Here is a 20,848-nt window from a genome sequence, read left to right on the forward strand (position 1 = left end):
TCCAGGTTCCTATGCAATATTGCTCTTTACAGCATCGGATCTTGCTTCTATAACCAGTCACATCCACAGCTGGGTATTGTTTTTGCTTTGGCTCCATCCCTTCCTTCATTCTGGAGTTATTTCTCCACTGATCTCCAGTAGCATTTTGGGCACCTACTGACCTGGGGAGTTCCTCTTTCAGTATCCTATCATTTTGCCTTTTCATAGTGTTCATGGGGTTCTCAAGGCAAGAATACTGAAGTGGCTTGCCATTCCCTTCTCCAGTGGACCACGTTCTGTCAGACCTCTCCACCATGACCCGCCCTTCTTGGGTTGCCCCGGGGGGCATGGCTTAGTTTCATTGAGTTAGAGGAGGCTGTGGTCCTAGTGTGATTAGATTGACTAGTTGTCTGTGAGTATGCTTTCAGTGTGTCTGCCCTCTGGTGCCCTCTTGCAACACCTACTGTCTTACTTGGATTTCTCTTACCTTGGGCGTGGGCTATCTCTCCACGGCTGCTCCAGCAAATTGCGGCTGCTGTTCCTTCCCTTGGACAAGGGGTATCTCCTTACCACCGCTGTTCCTGACCTTCCGTGTGGGATGGCTCCTCTAGGCCCTCCTGCGCCCACATAGCCACCACTCCTCGGATGCTCCTCCCGGCCGCTAGCTCCTCTCGGCTTCCGCCCCTGACCTCGGACGCGGGGTAGCTCCTCTCAGCCGTCTCCGCTGACCTCGGATGCAGGGTAGCTCCTCTCGGCCGTCCTGCACCGTTGCAGCCTGGCACTCTAGGCCGCTGCCCCTGACGTCTGACGTGGGGTAGCTCCTCTCTGCGCTTAGTGTTCATGCCAGGAAAATTCCATGGACAGAGGAGCATGGTGGGCTACAGTCCGTGGGGCCACAAAGAGTAGGGCGTGATTGAGCAACTGCGCACAACAACCTCTTGGGTTAGGATAAGTGTGTTTTGTTTTACAAAGAGCTACCAGACCTTTTCCCACAATGATGGTGTCTTATACTCCCTCCAAGAATATGAGCGTTCCAGTTGCTCCATATCCTCACCAACGTTTGTTGCTGTCAGCCTTTTAAACTTGTACATTTGACATGCTAATAAAGAAACGTATTTGAGTTCTCCAGAGAAACCAAACCACTGGGATATATTATATATATATATATATATTTCCGTTGCTCTGCCTTTTTATTCTCTGCAGGGCTTCCACAAATTGGATGATGCCAGCCCATACTGGGGAGGTCAATCTGCTTTACTCACTCTTTGAACTCAAACGTTTATCTCATTCAGAAACTCCCAGATATAATGTGTAACCAAATATCTGTGTACCCCATGACCCAGTAAACACAAAATTAACCAACATAACAGATACATTAAGTACATACACAGAGACACACTCGGTATTAAATTGATTTCAAGTATCTATCCTTAGGCTGTCTCCTGATACTTGCTATGAGAATTCTGTTGGCTCCTGGGACAGTAGGTGAGCCGCAGACTCTGGAACGGAGTCTAGAGGCTGAGTCCAGAAGAGGGGTGTCGAAAGAGGCAACAGTCAAAACTGGTGGCCTTTCCCTAGTCCAGGATGTTCTGCAGGAGAGAATGGCCCAGACATCAACCACTGATAAACTGCATTGGTTTCCAGTTGTTTCTCTGATGGAGGGAGGGAGAGAGAGACAGTCAGTGTGTGTTAAAAATGTGATACTTACTCATGTGCTCTCGGGGACACGTTTCTTCGGTATAGAAAAATAAGTCATCCAGCGTTGCCCCTTGGCCTTTCATTGTAATAAATCCCATTTAATAGAATTCATGCGGTCAAGTCTCATTTAACAGACATTAGGCACCACAAGAATATAAGAGGGAGAAATCTGGCAGGACACCGGGCCCTGGCTGGTAGGGACAGAGTGGGGGGTGCTTCCTGTGCCCCTCGGTGGGAGGAATTCCTTCAGCCCCCCACCAGGATGGAGGGCCTGCCTGGCTTCCTTTTCCCTGGCTGCTGCTTTTGCGTCTTCTCCCTTTAGGTGATCCCAGAGACAGGCAGAACTGGGGCAGGGCTAAAATAGCGCATCAGATTAGAGGGAGGGTCCGGAAGGGAACTGGGGCAACGTGAGAGCACACGTTCTGCCTGCCCAAGAAATCAGGTCTTAAAGGAGAAGGTTGCAGTTTTGGAAAATGAGAAAAGCTTTCCTTTGTATTGCAAGATAAATGCTGTAGAGGCACGAGGGAGTTGTAACTTGAGCTGGTTTCCCCAGTCTTTCCTCAGTTGCCCTGACGGTCAGATGGAAGCAACTGGGTCAAGTCCAAGGGGCCCAGTTAACCCTGTCCAGGAAGATGCTGGACATGCATGACCACGTGTGTGTTCCTGGCTCCCTGTTGGTTCTCTGCAGGGGGGCTCACTGACACCACCTGCCTTTAACCCAGGATAGCAGGGGGACAGCCCCTCACCAGGTGGAGGCTTGTCCTGTCCCGGGAGCTCCGATCTTCGGTCCAGCGAGGATTCCTCCCACTCAGGCCAGACTCTTGTCAAACGACAGGAAGCAACTGGGCTCTGGCCTTCACCTCTCTACGTAACCCTGGGCTGATCTGATGCCAAGAGGAAGAAGGAAGACGGGGTCTCCGTAAGGATCTCCCTCTTGACTGGGGGGGTGGAAGAGTCCTGTAGCAGTGTTCATTCGGTGGAGCCCCCCAGCACAGTCCTGGGGCGGAGACGAGTCCCCCGCGGTGCTCTGTCCTGGGCCCCTGCCTCTGCCACAGCCTTGGGGGGCAGACAGGCTCGGGAGCTGCTGGCAGACGTGGCTGGCCAGCCCAAGCTAGCAGTGCCTCCTCCCTCCGGCAGACGAAGACACGACGTGGGCAGGGCCCTCCGAAGAGAGATTAGACAGAGGGGGCGGCAGCGGGCGCATGCTGTCTGCTGACCCCGCTTCCAGGGCTCGCTGGGCAGAGTCCTCAAGAGTCCCACCTGGAGCTTGCTTCCCCGTGAAGGACAAGAGAGCATCTCTTTCCCGAATTTCCTGGGTGCTGATGAGGTCGCATGAAGCTGACAGAAATCATGTCAGTTGGATGACTGCAGGGACCACTGTTTGATCTTTGTTTGCTGGGCTGATTTTAGTTCAGTTGGGACTTCTTTTTCAAAGTGGTATCAAAATTTCCTAGATTTTTTTTTTAACTGTCAGATGGCTCATAGAGATCATAGTGCAGGGGACCGGAGTTCAGTCCCTGGTCAGGGAACTAAGACCCCCACGTGCTGCAGCGGATCTAAGCCCGACTTCAGGGCAACTAGAGAGGCCCTTGCAGCAACGGAGACCCAGGGCAGTCAATAAAAATAAAAGAGGCGTTTAAAAATCAGCCATTTCACCTGAAAAAGATCACAGTACTTGTCATATGCAGGGCTGTTGGTGCTGAGCCGTGACTGCACAGTCCCACGCAGTGCCTGGGGCAGCAAGCAGCGGTGTCCATCCTGATCATCTGGACCTTTCAGGAAGGGAGCGGGGGTCACTAGTGCCCCCACCCCCCAGGCTCTCCATGATTCACCTTTTGCCCTTCACGTTCCATTTAAAAGGTAGTTTGCAAACTCAGCGTCTTACAGCCAATGCTACAGGCTCAGTGCCAGGAGGAAAGCAGAACTCGGTCCTTCCGTATTAATAGAACTCCCAGGGGAAAATAAAGTTATCACTTGGTACAGTGTGTGGGGTTATCCAGGACCGCGGTTGCTTCAGAGGGCATTGCTGGGACGATGTGGGAGCCTTGAGGTGAATGCTTGAGGATGCCTTGTGTGTGTGTGTGGCATTTCACGTCCCTTTGCTGTGTGACCCTCCTGTACTGGTCGGCCTGTCCCACGGTCCTGGGAACACAGTGCTTGCAGGGAGGCGAGACTCCCTGGCTATTGGGTGCCAGCCCTGGCCCTTTGGCTGCGTTACCTGGGCAGGTGACCTACCCTGGTGTCCTCTTCTGCAAAACAGAGTTAACGCTAATGCTGACCCGCCTCATATTCCCAGCAAATGAGAAGAGCTGTAAAGCTGCCCAGATCAGCGAAAGTGCGGTTGATGATCACCTGCATGAGTCAGCGCCTTAGAGGCTAGGGGCCTGGTGTGTACAGTTCCCTGTCAGCTGTACAGGAAGCACCGTTCATAGTGCTCCAGAGTCCTGTGCTCTGAAGAGACGGGCCCAGCTCACTTCTGCATGACCTGTGGCCAGGGTGCCCTGCTGGTCCGTCTCCCCCATCCCTCACCGTGCCCCGCATTCTTCCTCGTTACTCACTGCCTGGGTTGCTGATGGTGTGCCTTTGTTCAGCACCATTTTAGCCCGCTTTCAGATTTCTTATTTGATTCTCCAAAGGGAAGTAGATGTGTCTCTTTTTCAGATGAGGAACTGAGGTCCAGGGAGAGTAGATAACTTGCCAAGGTCTTGAGGCTGGAAAACCCGGGTCATCTTGGACTTCCCCATTCACATGACAACAGACCCTGAGGTTTTTGTTTTTTTTGGCCTTACACACACACACACAAATGCAGAGGTGGGTGACGGAAGTGGTACTGACCCTGCTTTCATTAGAATATAGGTCTCTCCTACCATAGTGGTGCTTCCTCCAAGACCTAGTATTTCCCAGCCCGCCTCTTTTTGAAAACTCTGCTCTGAGGTGTGTTTCCCAACACGACCAAGCAATTAACTTAATTCTGAGGGTATCTACCTGGAGATGGCATCTGATCCCACAGGCTCAGCCCCCCAGGACAGCCCCCACTTCCAAGGCCAGTCACAAGCCCAGGTTGTCACCTCCACTTCTGTCCAGCTGCCTGTTAATTGGAGGTTCCCATGCCCCCTTCCTCTCCCAGACCTCAGAAACATTTCACTCACTAGAAGAACGGTTTATTATGTAAAGATGTAACTCAGGAACAGCCCAGTGAGAGAGGTGCACAGTGTCAGGTTGGAAGGGTAGGGGGGTGGGGTGCGGGGTGGGGGGGTGGCGGATGGGGGCGGTGTGTGGGGGTGTTGGGGTCGTGGTGGGGAGGAACGGCAGAGCCACACTGGCTCCAGGCATACCGCTCTCCCCAGACCTCCAGCCAGAGAGCTCCAGACCCTCTCCTTCGAGGTTTGATGGGAACTTGGTCACATAGGCATGATCGATTAAATCCCTGGCCACTGGTGACTGGTCGAGCCTCTAGGTCAGGGGTGGGGCTGGAAGTTCCAGTCTTCTAATCACGTGGTTGGTTCTCTTGGCAACCGGACCCCATCCTTAGGTTATCATCTAGGGACTTTCCAAAAGTCACCTCAAAGGGGATGGTTACGAATAAACACTCCTTTAACTCTTTCACCTTTGGTTCTGGAGCTGTTTCAGGAAGTGACGACAAAAGCCCAAATGCTACTGGCCTTACGTTAATGGATTCCAAGGGTTTTAGTTTGGCTCTGGGCCAGAAACAGGACAAAGGCCACATATATGCTTCTGATTAGAAATCACAATATCACACCTGCAGTCAACTCTTTCTTCTCCAATGGCGAGGACTTTAGGTTGGGAGCTAAGAAATCTGATTCTGGTCTCAGCTCAGCCCCTCAGTTGTTTGACTGTTGGCCTCCCAGGGTCTCTTTCTTTATCTGTACGATGAGAGGATCGGCCTAAACCTGTGAATCTCAGCTTGTTTTTTCCTAGGACATAAATGCCCAGTGACGTTTCCTCCTAGACCTTTCTTGCGGGGTGTCCCTTTTTCCCAGCATCGTAGCTGTAACTTGACCCTTCTCTGATACTCAGGGAATCACGGTGGGGTGCAAAGGTTCGAATGATGCCATTGTAACAACCATGACTGTGCTAAGTAATCAGAGATGTGAGTAACGTACAAGGTGAAGGGCTTTTCTTTAGTGAGCAGTCCCTGTACCACCTCCCAGTGGCCGCATCAGGACGTGGTATCTGAGGGCCTGTCAGGCCCATCCTGGCCTCCCCTCAGCCCTGCGCCCGCAGCCTGCAGGCAGGGTCCTGACTTGGCAAGTTAAAGTGAAAGCATCTTGTAGTCACTTAAAGCGTCGCAAAACCTTGGTCTTTTGAGTGAGAAAGAAGGGTGAACAACTAGTCTCCCAGTGGCTGGTCATTCTGTGAAATGTTACTGAGTACAAGTATTGGTGTATTTGCAGGGCACAGGCCTGAGGGCAGACTCAGGGAGACAGAAGGACGAGGTTAGAAGAGCATTCTCACCGTGCCAGACTCGAGTTCATGACACCTGTGCTAGGATGCGGGATGGACCCTCCCCTCTCAAGTTTCCTTTCTCTGTTCTGGTGTTGTCTTTAATGGATGCATAACCACCCAGAGATCAGAAAATACAGCCCTTTCTCAAAGCCCAGCCAGAGTCCTTGAGATGACAGCACTTCCAGGACTTTTTAGCCAACGCACGTAGATGCTGAGTATCTCTGAGGAAAGGGGGTGGGGCAATGGGGTTGGTGCCGCAGAGTCTGAGGTCCGCTTTGCCCAGAGTGGGCTGGACTGTGGGTGTTCTGTCTGGTTCTGGAGCTCAGAGCCCTGTCCCTGAAGAGAGGAGGGTTCAGAGAAGACCTCATGCCAAGAGTCTGTGCCCTGCCCAGGAGCCGGCCCACTTCTGGCTCAGCACCGCCAGCTGTCCAGGCCAGGGGCTGCCCTGCAGAGTGAGCGGGCCCCCTCGGGAAGGACACTGGGGAATCTGTGAGCTCCTCTTTGCCTTGAACCCTCTTCTCATGGTAGATACTGCTCCCGCGTCCAGTGAAACTGTGTGTGGACACTTAGGCTGAAACTTAACAGAAGGGTCAAATCTTCACCCCAGTATTCAGACGTCTGTATTTGACCTGGAAACTCCAGACTGGGAAAGTAGGGGTTATGGTCGCAATAAGGGAGACTTAAAATGATGTGGACAAATAAATAGATGACTTTTCAGTCTTTTCAGTAGAATGGAAGTGAAGTATTCTATTTGAAACCAGTAGGTTTTTTTTTTTTTGCTCCACTGTGCAGCCTGTGGAGCTTAGGGTATAGTTCCCTGTCCAGTGATCAAACCTGGGAAAGCAGAATCCTAACCACTGGACCACCAGGGAATTTCCCATTTGTTTTGTTTTACAATATTTACTTATTTGGCTGCACCAAGTCTTCACTGAGGCGTGTGGGATCTTTACTTTCAGCATGCAAGATCTAGTTCCCTGGCCCAGAGACGGAATCCAGTCCCCCTGCGCTGGAAGCACAAGCGTCTCAGCCACTGGAGCGCCGGGGAGGGAGCTCCCCCTTTGAAAAGTAATTTTAATAAAAGTAAAATGGGGAAAATTGGAAAGATTTGTATTTATCTGTAAAAATCTGTATTTATCTGTAAAAATCGGTCAAAAGATAATTTATAAAAAAGCGATCAATGCATAATGGAGTTCAGCTCAAAAGGTTCTCCGCCAAAATATCCAGTGCTGATACACTTTGATGAAACCCCCCAGGTGTGTAATGAATAAACTTCCTGGAGAATAAAACGGCAGGGTCAGTCGCCTGTGGTTGTGAAACAGCTGTCACTCTTGGAGGCATATGGCCAAGGCATGTGCGGCATTCGGGAGTGCACTGCAGGGCCACCCCACTGCGCTTACTCTCCAAGGACAGCTGCAGGGGGCTGTGGGAGGGAAGGTGCTCAGGCTGAGGGGTGGAGGTGCCCACACCTGTAGGGGTTGCTTCCCCAGGAAGGATGTTAACTCTTTGATATTTAAAGACAGACTGTTCAGTCACCTTGATTCGCTCAATGACTCCCTGTCCCCACTGCCCACTAGACCCCCTTGGGAAAGGATCTGAATGCAAAGAAAACTCAAGTCTGATGCCAGAGATGGCTGGTAGGCTTCGGCAAGGGGCATGACAAGGGTGTGCAGTTCAGTTCAGTTGCTCACTTGTGTCCAACTCTTTGCGACCTCATGAGCCGCAGCACGCCAGGCCTCCCTGTCCATCACCAACTCCCGGAGCTCACCCAAACCCATGTCCATTGAGTCGGTGATGCCATCCAACCATCTCATCCTGTGTTGTCCCCTTCTCCTTCCGCCTTCAATCTTTCCCAGCATCAGGGTCTTTTCAAATGAGTCAGCTCTTCGCATGAGGTGGCCAAAGTATTGGAGTTTCAGCTTCAGCATCAGTTCTTCCAACAAACACCCAGGACTGATCTTTAGAAGACTGGTTGGATCTCCTTGCAGTCCAAGGGACTCTCAAGAGGCTTCTCCAACATCACAGTTCAAAAGCATCAATTCTTCGGCGCTCAGCTTTCTTTATAGTCCGACTCTCACATCCATACATGACCACTGGAAAAACCATAGCCTTGACTAGATGGACCTTTGTTGCCAAAGTAATGTCTCTGCTAAGGGTGAGCCTCCATGAGAAAAATGGGATTTGGAGGCTATAACAAAAAAATGAAATGTTAGTTGCCTTAATGCAGAAGTCAGTTGTGGGCTGTATCTAGACCGTCATTCTCTGTGTTGATTCTGAGCCCACACGGCCAGAGTCACACAAGAGTTTCCACCTTTATTATGGATATGCTTGGTTTGGGGAAACAAAACAAAACATTTCCTTCTGTTCTCTCTTTCAGGTTTCAAGTGCCCCATTTGCTCCAAGTCCGTGGCTTCTGATGAGATGGAAATGCACTTTATAATGTGTCTGAGCAAACCTCGTCTCTCCTACAACGGTGAGGGTTTGGTTGGGGCAGGAGGCAGGGGGGTGGCCTCTGGGCAGCTTCTGCACCCTGCCTTCCAAGCGGGAAGGGCAAGGGGAGTGGACCAGGGAGGGAGTCCCTCAGGAGGCTAGTGTGCCCCGTCCTTTCTGCCACCTGCTTAGCTCCTCTTGCGTCTGGTCGGGAGACAGGCCTTGGTCTCACACAGCTGACAGCGGAAGGTCTGCGGGAGCATCAGCTCTCTGTGGGGAAGGGGAGTCCCGGCCGAGCTTTGCACGACCTGCTTAAGCCTGACTGTCCAGGGCAGAATAGATGTGATGTGTGGACACCTTTGGGAACTAAGAACTGACCTGCCACCTTGGGGCTGAGCATGAGTACATCTAGGGACTCCATGAAACCCCAGTCCCCCGCCACGACACCCCGTGGACAGAGTGAAAGTGAACACCTGCCTAGCGTGCTGTGCACAGACTTGGGTGCGTTCTCGGTCGCCTCAGTCATGGCCCACTCTTTGGGACCCCATGGACTCTAGCCCACCAGGCTCCTCTGTCCAGGGAACTCTCCGGGCCAGCATACTGGGGTGGGCTGCCATTTCCTAGGGATCAAACCCAAGTGTCTTGCCCTGGCATGGGTGTGCCCGTGTTGCCCTGCGTGGCCTCCTGGCCTCACTCGGCCACACTCACACTGAGCGTCCCCTCAGAGGGAGCAGAGGTTAGCCAGCCAGCCGGAGGCCTGCCCTGACTGTCCTTAGTCTGTTCCCATTTTCTGCCTCCTCTAGTTGAAAAGCCTTCCCTGGTGGCTCAGACAGACGGTAAAGTAGCCACCTGCGATGTGGCAGACATGGGTTCGATCCCTGGGTTGGGAACATCCCCTGGAGAAGGGGGAACAGTACTCTTGCCTGGAGTATTCTATGGACAGAGGAATCTGGTGGGCTACCGCCCATGGGGTTGCAAAGAGTGGGACTCGATGGAGTGACTTTCACTTGGGAGCTTCCCTGGTGGCTTAGATGGTAAAGAATCTGACTGCAATGTGGGAGACCCAGGTTCGATCCCTGCATTTGGAAGAGGAGGAGGAAATGGCAACTCACTCCAGGATTCTTGCCTGGAGAATCCCATGGACAGCGGAGCCTGGCGGGCTACAGTCCATGGGGTCGCAGAGAGTCAGGAACGGTTGAGCAGCTGACATACACACAGTTGAAACGCCATCTCTTTGGGGCCAGGGGAGGGGAGGGGGTGCATGAGAGAATGTGTGTGTGAGTGTGAGTGGGAGGACCTCTTTTGTAAAAGCCAGTCCTCAATCACCCAAGGCAAAGAGCAGCATGCTGCTTCTGGTCCCATCAGTGGAATTTGTCTTAAGGCAAAGAAGGTGCCTCGCCCCTCTGCGCGCACTGTTAACACAGGCAGTCTTTGTCTAAGGACACCTAAACCTTCCAGGTATGAAGAAGGCATTTGCCACCTGGGGTCTGTATATGGAGTGAGAGTCTCCAGGGCTGGTCTGGGGCCTGTTCTGAGATATGGCACAGGCCTTTTGGGGCCTTAAGCCAAAATCCCAGTTCAGACCTCTAGGTCATATTTTACCAATGACTTCTTATCACCCTACTTTGTCTTTCCTACCAAAAAGGGAAAAAAGAAGAGATTTAAGGCATTCGTGAGGTGTAAAACTCTCAATCTTTCTGGGAAGGGGATGATCTGAGACTTTTTTAGTGGGTATGTGCTATTTTCTTATGAGGATTCACTGAAATTCCTGGTCACTCCCGGGAGATTCCCCATCTACACACACACACCCTTTCTGTAGATGCTAGCACCAATTGGGGAAATTTTAAGGAAATTGATAGCAGTTATATAAGGTGAAATTAACCACCAAAGAGGCGGGGTGGGGGGAAGAAACCTCCTAAATGAGACTGATAGAAAGTAGTATTTTTCTTATTATGAGGGTTGGCCTGAGCCGTGGGTTGGAAGCCCTCCAGTAGCCGCCTGCCAGACTTTTTTTTTTAAAAAGGCCAGTTTAGGAAGGGCAAGACTAGTTTAACTGGTTCACCCAGTGCTCAGGAGAACCTTAAAGACCAGGAGCTGGTGCTCCCGCACGGGCACCTGGCTCGTGAGTCGAGATGACACAGGGATGCGGTGGGCATGCACCCCGGAGCACAGACCCTCCTGTCCTCTCTTCTCCTCTGAGGGCAGCTCTGAACCCAGAATGGATCCCTCTAGGGTGAGAATGGAGTCGGGGGACCCATTTGCTTGGATACATGTGGCCAGCTTGACGGGGTCTTGTAATTTCTCTCCCTTTCCAGTGTCTCTCTGTGTTTCTGAGACTGGCATCCTCAAGAACACGCACTCAGGTTTTGACCTTCATGTTGGTCAGCTAGTAGAATGAATCTGGAGGTGAGGAGCCTGGTTCTGCCATGAACAGAAGGGTCACAGTCCAGGGACCGAGGAGGCCCCTATTTCGCGACCAACAGGGCTCCTTGGCTCTGGGAGAGCCTGGCGTGTGGCAGGCTCTTTTGCCAGCAGTATTTAGCGAGCTTGGTGGCTGTCAGAGCAGCTTTAAAAGCTCCTGTCTGCTTAGCTTTCTTCTGGGGCACAGACCCTTGCCCTGCTTCTTAGGTCCTGCCTGCCCACCCCTCCTCTCTGCCAAAGGTCGTTGCCTCCAGCTAAATGCTGCATGTCACACAAGGTTTCTCTAAATGAAAGGGACTCTGGCTCCCCTCAACGTAGGTGTGCCTCCTGCTCCTTTACCCCCCGCCAGCAGACTTGTGTTCATGGTGCTTGTTTGGCCTGTGTCTCTGCTCTCAGGGACCCCGTGGTTGGGATGGAAGTGCCTTTTCTTGGGCCTTGGGCAGCCAGGTCCTGGGTTAGGAGTTTGCCCAAGCTAGTGGGGCCGCTGCTGGGAGCTGTTATTGATGCTAGTAGTGGCTGAGTCTGACGGCCTGGGGTCTGTCTGGGGGTGTCTGTGCAGGTGCCCTTCCTGCAGGGAGATGGCAGGAGAGGGCTCCTGGCTGCCGGTGCATGAGGCGTGGGTGAGAGGAAGCCCTGGGGAGAGGGGAGAGGGCCCCAGGGCAGCCTCTGTAAAATGAAGCCCCTTGGGCCTGAGGACCCCCCTCTGCTTGTCATGGTGGAAACCCAGCCCACCTGGGCAGCGCTGGCAGTCCGGGGGCTGGGGTGGGACACTGCTTCTGGTAGGGGAGCGCTCCACTCGGAGTCTCCCCTTCGCCTGGAACCTCCCCAGGAAGGGAGCTGACATAGCCTGGCGTGGGTGGCACTGCCCCCTCCCGGCCCTCAGGAGGCTGCGGTGCCAGGCTCTTGGGCACCTGGCCTGGAGGTAAGGCCGCGAGGAGCCTGTCTGGGACGTGTGTGAGGCTTGTCCCTCTGGCTCCCACCATCCTGCTCACCAGGGCTGTGAGCGCCACAGGCCCGGGAACGTGGGTTCAGCCCCCAGTGTCCACACCCACCTCTGTGCCCCTCCAGAGTCCCACTGGGTGACGTTGGGCCTGTGCTCCCCGCAGACAGGCTCCTCCCCCCACCCGAAGGGAGGGCTGCAGCCATAGGTGAGGTGGGTGCTGGTTTCCAGCTCCAGAGGAGAGACTGTCGCCTGGTCTCTGAAGGACGGGAGCAGGTTGGCCAAGTGGAAGGAGCAGCGTGGGGGTCCTGGCTGCTACCCACAGCCTAAGCTGCAGCCCTGACCCCGCGGTGTCTTTGGGGTTCAGCGGGCTGTGTGTGTGACACTGGTGGCCTGGAGCTGGCCCCAGAGAAGCGAGGGCTCCCTCTCCTCCTCCTCAGCCGCTCCTCTTTGATGAACGGCAGCTGTCGGGGACGGGCAGAAGTGTGCCACCACTTCCCACGCCCGCCCCGGCAGCAGGACGCACTGCCTGCCACCCTGGGCTGCTTCTCTGGTCTGCCTTAGAGCCGAGCGTTGGCCCTGTCAGCACCCCCCCTCAGGCCAGGCTCACTTCCACGCTTCCTCCCAGGCCAGAGACCCTGGCTTTGCACGTGGTCTCAGGAAGCTGGGGCTTGTGGGGCTTGAGGAGAAAGAACAGCTTGGTTCTGTGTTCTCATTGACCAGGATCGGTCAAGCCCCCCTGCTCTGGGGACCTCGGGGTGCCCAGCCCAGAGGCATCGGAGTCCATCTGCATAGTAATCTCAGCATGGTTCAGGGTCCTCTCCTTTGGGCGGCGAGGTCCCCTGGCAGCTGACGGCGGGCTCCCAGCATGAGAGAGCAGAGTCCTGTAGGATCTGGGTGGTGGCCAGACTTCAGCTTCAGCTGTGTTCCCGCCCCTGCTGGGCACTCAGGGATACCTGGGGGCTGCTGATTCCTAGCACCCTGAGGATTGGGACAGGAAATTTTACTCAACCCACTCAGACTTGTTGCCGGATTTGGGCTCCTCCTCCCTTCAGCAGTGGGGAGATGCCGCTTCCTGGGCTCTGTGCTGCATGTGGGCACCGCCTGCTTCCCCAAGCTCCCAGGGTCCCCAGCCCGCTCCCCATTCACGCCCTCTGACTTCAGCAAGGTGTCTGGTTCTCTGGCTGCATTGTACCTGTTTGCCAATCAAGAATAAACCAGGTGTCCTGCCTGGCTTGTAAGACCCTGAGGCTCATTGAACACACACATGTGAAATCTCCGTGTGTATCACTGGCCGTGCCCATGATCAATTAAAATCTTTCAGGAGTGAGGAATTCTCCTGCTTCAGGCTCTGCTGTTTTCATATCCAGAAGCCACCCTCTGGATATTTCTCCTGTGGGTTTGAGAACGTCTAGGTAGCCTTTTGCTGACTTCACCTCTTTTCACCTGCCTTTCAATTACTAGAGTTCACCTGGTTCAGTCGTTTGCTCTCTGGGTTTGTCTAAGCTCTGTATCCCCCACCTCCCGCTGTGGCCCACATCTCTCCTCTAAACCCCAGATCTGGACTTGTGCGAATTCCGGGAGGTTTCTGTGGCCGTGTCGCCGGGGAGATTCCTGCTCAGCACCTCCCACCCAGTGCTGAGCTCATCTTTCATTCCCAAGCTGGCCCCCTCCTCCTGGGCTCCCTCTCATCATGATGAGCGCCCGCCTGTGCCCCGCCCCTCTATTTGCCCAGCTGCCCCAGTTCTTGTCAGCCTCCCGCCCCCAGTGCTGGCGCTGGCCTTGAGTTCCCCTCTCCTGCCATGCTGCATCAGCCTCCCTAGCGGGCTGCCCACCGAGGGCTCTTCCAGTCACTTCTAGTGGTTTCAGAAGACCAGATGTGATCAGAGCACGACTCGAGGGCCCCTCAGTGAACCAGCGAAAGGCCAGGCCCCGCAGCAGAATGCAGGTCCCAAGCCTGTCCTCGGGAAGTTGGTCTCTCCTCTCCCCGTGGCCCCACGACTCTGCAGCAGCGTCCTTCCCTCCAGGTGCACAGAGGCTGTCCCCTCGCCTGGACTCCCTGAGCCGTCCCCTCCCCGCCCAGGCGCTTCCCACACCTCTTACATCTGGATCTGTGTGTGTCCTAAGACTTCCAGGAATCCCCATGCTGTTCATTTCCGTCTTGTTCACCCTCCCCTGCTGGGCTGTGAGTTTCCTGAGTCCTGAGACCATGGCTTATTCACTTGAGTCACCAGTGTCCAGAATGTCACAGGAACGTCCTAGAGGGTGTTGGCCTTGCCCCCAGCTCTGCTTGTGCTGTTGTGCTTACGGCTTCATCTGGGGCCATGTGCAGCAGCTTCCTTCCATTCATTCTTTTCTGGTGGGAGCGTAAGGTATCCTTTTTTTTTCTTTTTTTTCCCCAGTTCAGTTCAGTTCAGTCACTCAGTCATGTCTGACTCTTTGCGACCCCATGAATTGCAGCACGCCAGGCCTCCCTGTCCATCACCAACTCCCGGAGTTCACTCAGACTCACGTCCATCGAGTCGGTGATGCCATCCAGCCGTCTCATCCTCTGTCGTCCCCTTCTCCTCCTGCCCCCAATCCCTCCCACCACCAGAGTCTTTTCCAGTGAGTCAGCTCTTCACATGAGGTGGCCAAAGATTTTCCCTTATTTAATTGAGTTAAAATGTGTTTGACACGCAAGGAACAGTGTCGTAGCATTTAGGACATGCACAACATTGTGCAACCACCGTCTCTGTCTAGTTGCAAACATTTCATCACCCCGGAAGGACCTCGTTGTATGATTCCACTTAAATGAAGGATCTAAAGGCATCGACAGTCGACGCCATAGACCCAGAGAGCAGAAGGGTGGATGGCCGAGGAGAGCGAAACAGGCACTTGCTTTTCAGCAGGTAGAGAGTTTCAGCTACGTGAGATGGAGAAGTCTCGCGGTCTGCTCTGCAGCATGATGCCCGCAGCAGTAGTGTCCTGTACTCTTACATTTTTATCAGGAGGGTACATCTCATGTTACCACAAAAAAAAGAAGGAAAATCCCTTAGTCATGAAGCACGCAGTCTCCAGTGCCCCCTGACCTAACTTTCTGTCTCTAAACTTTCCTCTTCTGGACATTTCGCATGAAGGGAATCGTACAGCCGGTGGCCATTTGCGTCTAGCTTCTTTCACTCACACCATGTTGTCGAGGTGCGTCCATGTTGCGGCCCACATCAGCCCTTCACCTTTCCTGGCTCAGCGATACTCCACTGCGTGGGTCCACACGGTTCATTTCTCCATCAGCTAGTGGACATTTCCCACCCGCTGTTGGGAATAATCCTGGGTGCACGTATATTGGCTAGAGTGCCTGTTTCTCCCCCTCATTCCTGCCTAGTCCAACTCTCTTCATCACCTTTTTTTTCCCTGGCCTGTGTGTATGTTTAGAGGAAAGTCTGTCCAGGGAGCCAGTCTGTCTCCTGCTGCCCAGCTCCCGGTGTCTCCCTCTCCCGTCCATTTTCATCCTCTATCTCCTGGGCTGTGTATTTGGTGATTGTCCTCAGAGAGTTGGCATGTGGTTTACATGTCTGGTGTCTGCAGTGAGGACCTCCACGTCAAGGCCCGCCTCGGGCTTTCACCCACTCAGGCGGCCCACGTCGTCCCACCCGGCTCTCAGAGCCCGGCCAGCTGGTGACTGACCCCCGTCCTCTCCCACTGTCCCCTCTCTGCAGATGACGTGCTGACTAAAGACGCGGGTGAGTGTGTGATCTGCCTGGAGGAGCTGCTTCAGGGGGACACGATAGCCAGGCTGCCCTGCCTGTGCATTTATCACAAAAGGTACGAGGGAGCTGGCAGGCCCGGCTCAGCCACACCCAGACCCCAGAGGGCTCCTTCCCTGTGGTGGGAGGAGAGAGCCAGCCGTCAGGAGGACCCTGGGCGGCCTCGAAGCAGAGGCCAGCCCGCGGGGACGTCTGGACGTGCGGGGCGCAGAGCCGGGGAGGCCTGTGGATCCCCGGCCCCCTGGAAGGTTGGGTCTCCGTGTGTCTCCACGAGCCCCCACTGGTCCGCAGTGTGTAGACCCTGGTCTGTGCCGCGGGGCCTGCACGGAGGGAGATGCTGGCTGCCTCGGCCCCAGGCCCCGCCCATATTCACTACCTGTGGGGCGGGCCCCTCCATAATAGGGCCGAGATTCGTCCTCAGGCTCGGGCTCCAGCTCCAGCCTGTGTCTTGTTTCCAACTGGAAAGAAGACGCCTCACTCAGGCCGCCACTGCTCTCGGCCCCTCGGCCCCGGAGCCGCTTCCTGACGCAGGCTTTCCTGAAGCCTGACTGGGGCCGCCGGCCCCGGGCCACACGCGGATGCGGCTGGTGCGGGGAGGGCGCGAGTGAGGGCCGGGGAGGGTTTGGGCCCGGGCCCAGCGCCAGGCCGCCCGCGTCCAGAACTGGGGACGGGACCCTCTAGCTCTCGGGGAGACATATGCAAATAGCCAGTCTGGTTCCTGCTTCGAAAAGACAGGCTTGGACAGCCCTTTCTGTGACTCCAGGACTTCACTGCCGGCCTTTGCCTGGTGCTCCTGAGTTCCACCCCCCTGGCCACCTTCTCCCGGGAGGGCTGGCTGCTGGCTGCCCGCCACAGCCGGGCAGAGAGCCTCAGGAGATGGCCCGCCCAGGGCGCTGCCCAGCCTTTCTTGCCCTTCAAGCCTTGGAGATGGTCGCCTGGCCGCCCCTCGCAGCCCCCCGCACTCGCCGTCTCTCTGGTAGTTGTGCCGTGTTCCCGTGCTCCACGCCGCCGAGGCCTCATCCTTTTCGAGGCCGCGCTCCCCGCTTCCTGTGGGCCTAGGCCCACGCCACCCCGCCTCCCGGCACGGGGCCTCCGGCTGAGCCAGCGCCCATCTGAGTGCCCTGCTCCTTCCCGCCAGTAGACAGTGGGTGTCGGGTCCTCGCGGGTGAGACGTAGGAATCCTGCTCCGAGACCGCTGCTCAGCCGGTGACGCATCCCCCTTGCCGTCTCCCCGCTCAGTTGCATAGACTCGTGGTTTGAAGTGAACAGATCTTGTCCAGAACACCCTGCGGACTGACCCTGCTGGGCTCGCTTGCTGACTCCTCTCAATGGTGAGCCAGTGATTGGGGCCCTGGAGTGGGGAGGGCGTTGCTGAGCTGCCCTCTCACACCGCCCCGCCCTCCCCACTGAAAGGGGTCGAGGGAAGAGGGGCTAAGCAGCAGTGCTTCTGTGAGGTGGGAGTGGTTCCTGGGAAGCCCTAGAGTCCACTCTTGCATGGTCGTCCAGAAGAGTGGAGGTGGAGCTGGGAAAAGATCAGTGTGATCCAGACGTTGAGGGCAAATCTCCCTGAAGGAGGTTCAGCAGGAGCCTCACCACGTGCTGAGTGGGGGAAGCCTGGGACCAGTGCTGTGCCTTGTGCTCCCTGGGCTGTGGAGCAGGTCCTCACCCGGGTGGGGGTGGGGGGCCCTGCTTCTTTGGGGCTGGGGACATCTCGCTTGCACTCCCACGTGGACATCACGGTCATTGAACAGGACCGCGCATTGTCCCTGCAGCACTTGTCAGCAGTCACCTCACCAGATTCTTCCCTCCTCTGGCCCCCTCCCTCACCCCCTTCAGATGAGTTAGACTTGGGGCCCCGCCACCACAGCCCAGGTCCCTGACTGCACTGCAGACCAGCCCAGCCAGCTTGCTCCCCAGACAGGGGAGTACCCATCAGGTGGGGGGCATTTCCCACCCTGTAACCATTGTGTAGCCCGTGTGTCCCTCGGGCACCTTACTTCACTGCTGAACGTCCTCTCCTGTCTCCATCCTACTTGTCTCTTCCGCCAAACAGACAACACCCCCAGAGGAACCAAAACCCACCTCATCTCACACCCAGGGGTTCAGGGCCCTCTTTCCGTTCTTTCTCTTTCTCGCTCTCTCTTCGTCTCCCTCTTTCTCTTGTTTTTTTGTTTTCTTTTGTTCTTTGTTAGGTTTGTTTCATTTATCCCAAGTAAACCCCCAGAACAGCTGACGATGTCAAACTATTCAGGGACACTTGCTCTTTTTACCTTCTCCTCAAAAACTGAGGACGTGGGGTGAAGAAAACGCGAGGGGAAGAAAGAGGCAGAGGGCATGGAGCCTGGCACCGGCTGCGAGTCCCGATTCCCAGCGTGACGTCCGGTTCAGGGGGCGCCCCAGCCTGGCCTCTGCAGGACACACACGACTGGCCTCGGGCCCACCAAGCGCGACTGACATCTTCCGGTCCCCACAGGGACAGCCAGGGCCCCATTCCTGAGAGGAGGCTTCAGACACTGGGGCAGAGCTGAGCTGGGGACAGCAGTGGGAACAGGGCGCCCTCCTGCACTGACTTCCAGAGAATGGTCCCCCTTTCTCCCCGAGGACACCAGATTGGATGAGAGCCAGTTTGAGAGAAGAAAGAATCACCCGCTCTCCTTCCCCTCATCCTCATCCCAGGAGGGAAAGGGCATTTTCTTTTTCACTTTTGAAAGGCATTGTGGGTCTGTCTCTAAAGTGTTTACAAAAAAAAAAAATTATAAAAAAAGCAAAAAGTCTAGTGTCGACTGGTGTTTTCCCTCGTGATGTTTACAGATCGCTTTCTGCTGCCCGGCCAGAACCCACTCAGTGACAAACGAACAGAGCCGGGTTCTTGCCACTCAAGTCCCAAGGGCGCGGAGCGAGCTCACAGCCCTCCTGTGCCTGGCATCCAGCAGCCTCTCCATCAACCACTCTGCCTTGGTTTTTTTGTTAGTTCGATTCCCCCCCCCCCCCATTTTTCTGGCTTGATTTTGCACTTTTCTCCCCTGGGGACCCCAATATCTTGACTTCATTGCCAAAAACAAGTCCATCAGGACCTTCTCCCCCTTCTTCCCATTTCTCCTTCCTACTTCCCTCCTGGTTCTGGTCAGTTCAGAGGATTTAACAATCACAAGTGTCCTGCAAAAATGCCTGAACGTTTTTCCTAGACCCCTGTGTATTTTCTTTCTTCCAGAAAACTTAGACAAACAAAAGACTAAGAGGATATGTACAGCTGCCCCTGTTTTCAGGCATTCTGTTCGAGAACATTTTAGCTGTTGATGTTCACATGTGACATCAGTTCCGGCAAGATAGGTTTCTGTATTTATATATTAAAATCCAGAACAAAAAAAAACCTTATAAAATGTTTAAAAAAATGTTCAAAGCTGGGGGAAAAGGCTTTCTTCATTAGTCAAGGTGTTTTGATATGGTATTAAAATAATGTCTAATAAAAGATGCACTGTGTGACTTCATTTTAATCAAGTGTTATTACACAACCAAGAAGTGAGCATTGAAGGTCTCTGTCCCTGCTCTCTCGCCCACCCGCCTTAGCCTTCCTTCAGGCTAGTGTTGGGGCTACTAGTGTGTCAGCAGGGATTCATGGGTGAGGGAACAGGGCAGGGCAGGCTGGAGTCCCACAGGTTTACAAACCCGCTCAAGCCTCATGGAATCTATCTGCCGTCACCCGTGGCGTGGTTGTGACAGAACTTTTCTGGAAAAATCTGCTGGGCAAGGATCTTGCAGCCGGTGGAGGCTGTAGGGACTCACGTTCTTCCAGGCATTACCTCCCCCCCTACCACCATACTTGGCTCCCCATTCTGCACCCTGCCCTTCCTGTTGCTCCGGCCGAGTCTCCATGCTGACTCACGGGCATGCTTCATTGAGGCCCAGAAAGAGGCCTTGCTTGGGAGCTGAGCCAGCTCAGAGCCCTTGAATTAGAACCAGCCACTCTGAGCTCACCAGAGTTGGCACACCTTGGGCAGGGTGGGAAGCGTAGGGCAGGGGGTACCAGTGCCCACCTGGCCTCTGTCTCTGCGCCAGGCCCGCTCCCGGAGAGGCACTGCAGGGCCTATGAGGGCAGCTCAGGAGGGGGACACATGCTCTGCCGGCCTCCAGCCTCCTGTGTGTGGGCTCTGACCCCACCAAGGCCCTGCAGTCGTGTTCTGTCAGATGCTTGCTAAAGCACCTGCTCTGTGCATTGCAGGCTGGTGGGCAGCTGTGAGCCAAGGCCCCAGCATGTCCAGCGTTCCAGAGAAAAACTTGAGAGGAGTTTGGGTCCAAGCTGGTGGGGTGGTGACCCCGGAAACCTGCAGTTGCCATGGTGTCAGGAACCTGGGCTCTAAACTGTCTGTATGGGGCTTCTCTGCCTGGCAGAACCATGTTTGGGGAAAGGACTCCCATCTAAACCTCAGATGCCCCACAGGTGAAGTGGGAACAAAGTCACAGCTCAGAGGTCACCGTGAGGGTCAGAGAATCTGCCCAGAAGCCTTGGCACATGCATAGCAGGCTCTCTCATGGCTTTGTCACCACAGAAAGCACTGTTCTATTCACAGCACCTCCTGCTTCTGCCTGGCAACTGTGTCTCCCTGTTCTATATTTAATTCCTCCAGCAAAGCTGGCCCTGAACGTCTCCTTGCCTGACCCCTAGGCCTGCAGGCAGGGGGGAACCATGTGCCCACCTCGGTGGCTTAGACCTGGCAGCCTTGGCGGCACCCTGGGTGAGCTGGGTGAGAGGAGGGCTGGAGCCCACGCCCCGGGTGCTATTCCAGGCTCCTGTGCTGGCGTTTATCCCACCCCCAGGGACTTCACTCCCACCCGGCTCACTGCAGCCCTCTGCTGGTGGCCGTGTCCTCTGAATTCAGCCCCAGATTGCCAGCTTCTGGGCGGGGGTGGGATGGGGTTGTCCTGACTTCCCAGATGGAACTGGTGTCTGTCATCCTCCAGCCAAACGGTTCTCCCGAGCTCTGCCTTTCTGAGGGCAGGGGGCATTGGCAGGAACTAGGAGGTGGGTTCCACCCACTCCCTCTGCCAAGGGCTTAGCACGCTCAGCTATTTAAGTTATGTCTGACTCTTTGTGACCCCATGAGCTGTACCCCGCCAGGCTCCTCTGTCCATGAGATTTTCCAGGCAGGAATACTGGAGTGGGTTGCTATTG

General features: G+C 55.0%; 1 protein-coding gene across 6 annotated transcripts in view; it reads left to right on the plus strand.

Annotated features, from left to right (window-relative positions):
• The window catches only part of ZNRF1 (zinc and ring finger 1), an 89,249-nt gene extending 70,182 nt beyond the window's left edge, over nucleotides 1-19,067 (plus strand). The window contains exons 2-5 of one of the 6 annotated variants that reach the window (XM_068991998.1): nucleotides 8,519-8,614; nucleotides 15,631-15,736; nucleotides 16,918-17,009; nucleotides 17,515-19,067. In XM_068991998.1, the coding sequence (XP_068848099.1) occupies nucleotides 8,519-8,614; nucleotides 15,631-15,736; nucleotides 16,918-16,975 (260 nt within the window). In that variant the 3' untranslated portion in view covers nucleotides 16,976-17,009; nucleotides 17,515-19,067. Of the gene's footprint in view, nucleotides 1-8,518; nucleotides 8,615-15,630; nucleotides 15,737-16,917 lie in introns of all 6 variants that reach the window. The other 5 variants (XM_068991999.1, XM_068992000.1, XM_068992001.1 and 2 more) reach the window with 5 other exon arrangements.
• Nucleotides 19,068-20,848: the final 1,781 nt, after the last annotated feature.

The sequence above is a fragment of the Capricornis sumatraensis genome, chromosome 20 (assembly GCF_032405125.1).
Source record: "Capricornis sumatraensis isolate serow.1 chromosome 20, serow.2, whole genome shotgun sequence".
Taxonomy (NCBI): domain Eukaryota; kingdom Metazoa; phylum Chordata; class Mammalia; order Artiodactyla; family Bovidae; genus Capricornis; species Capricornis sumatraensis.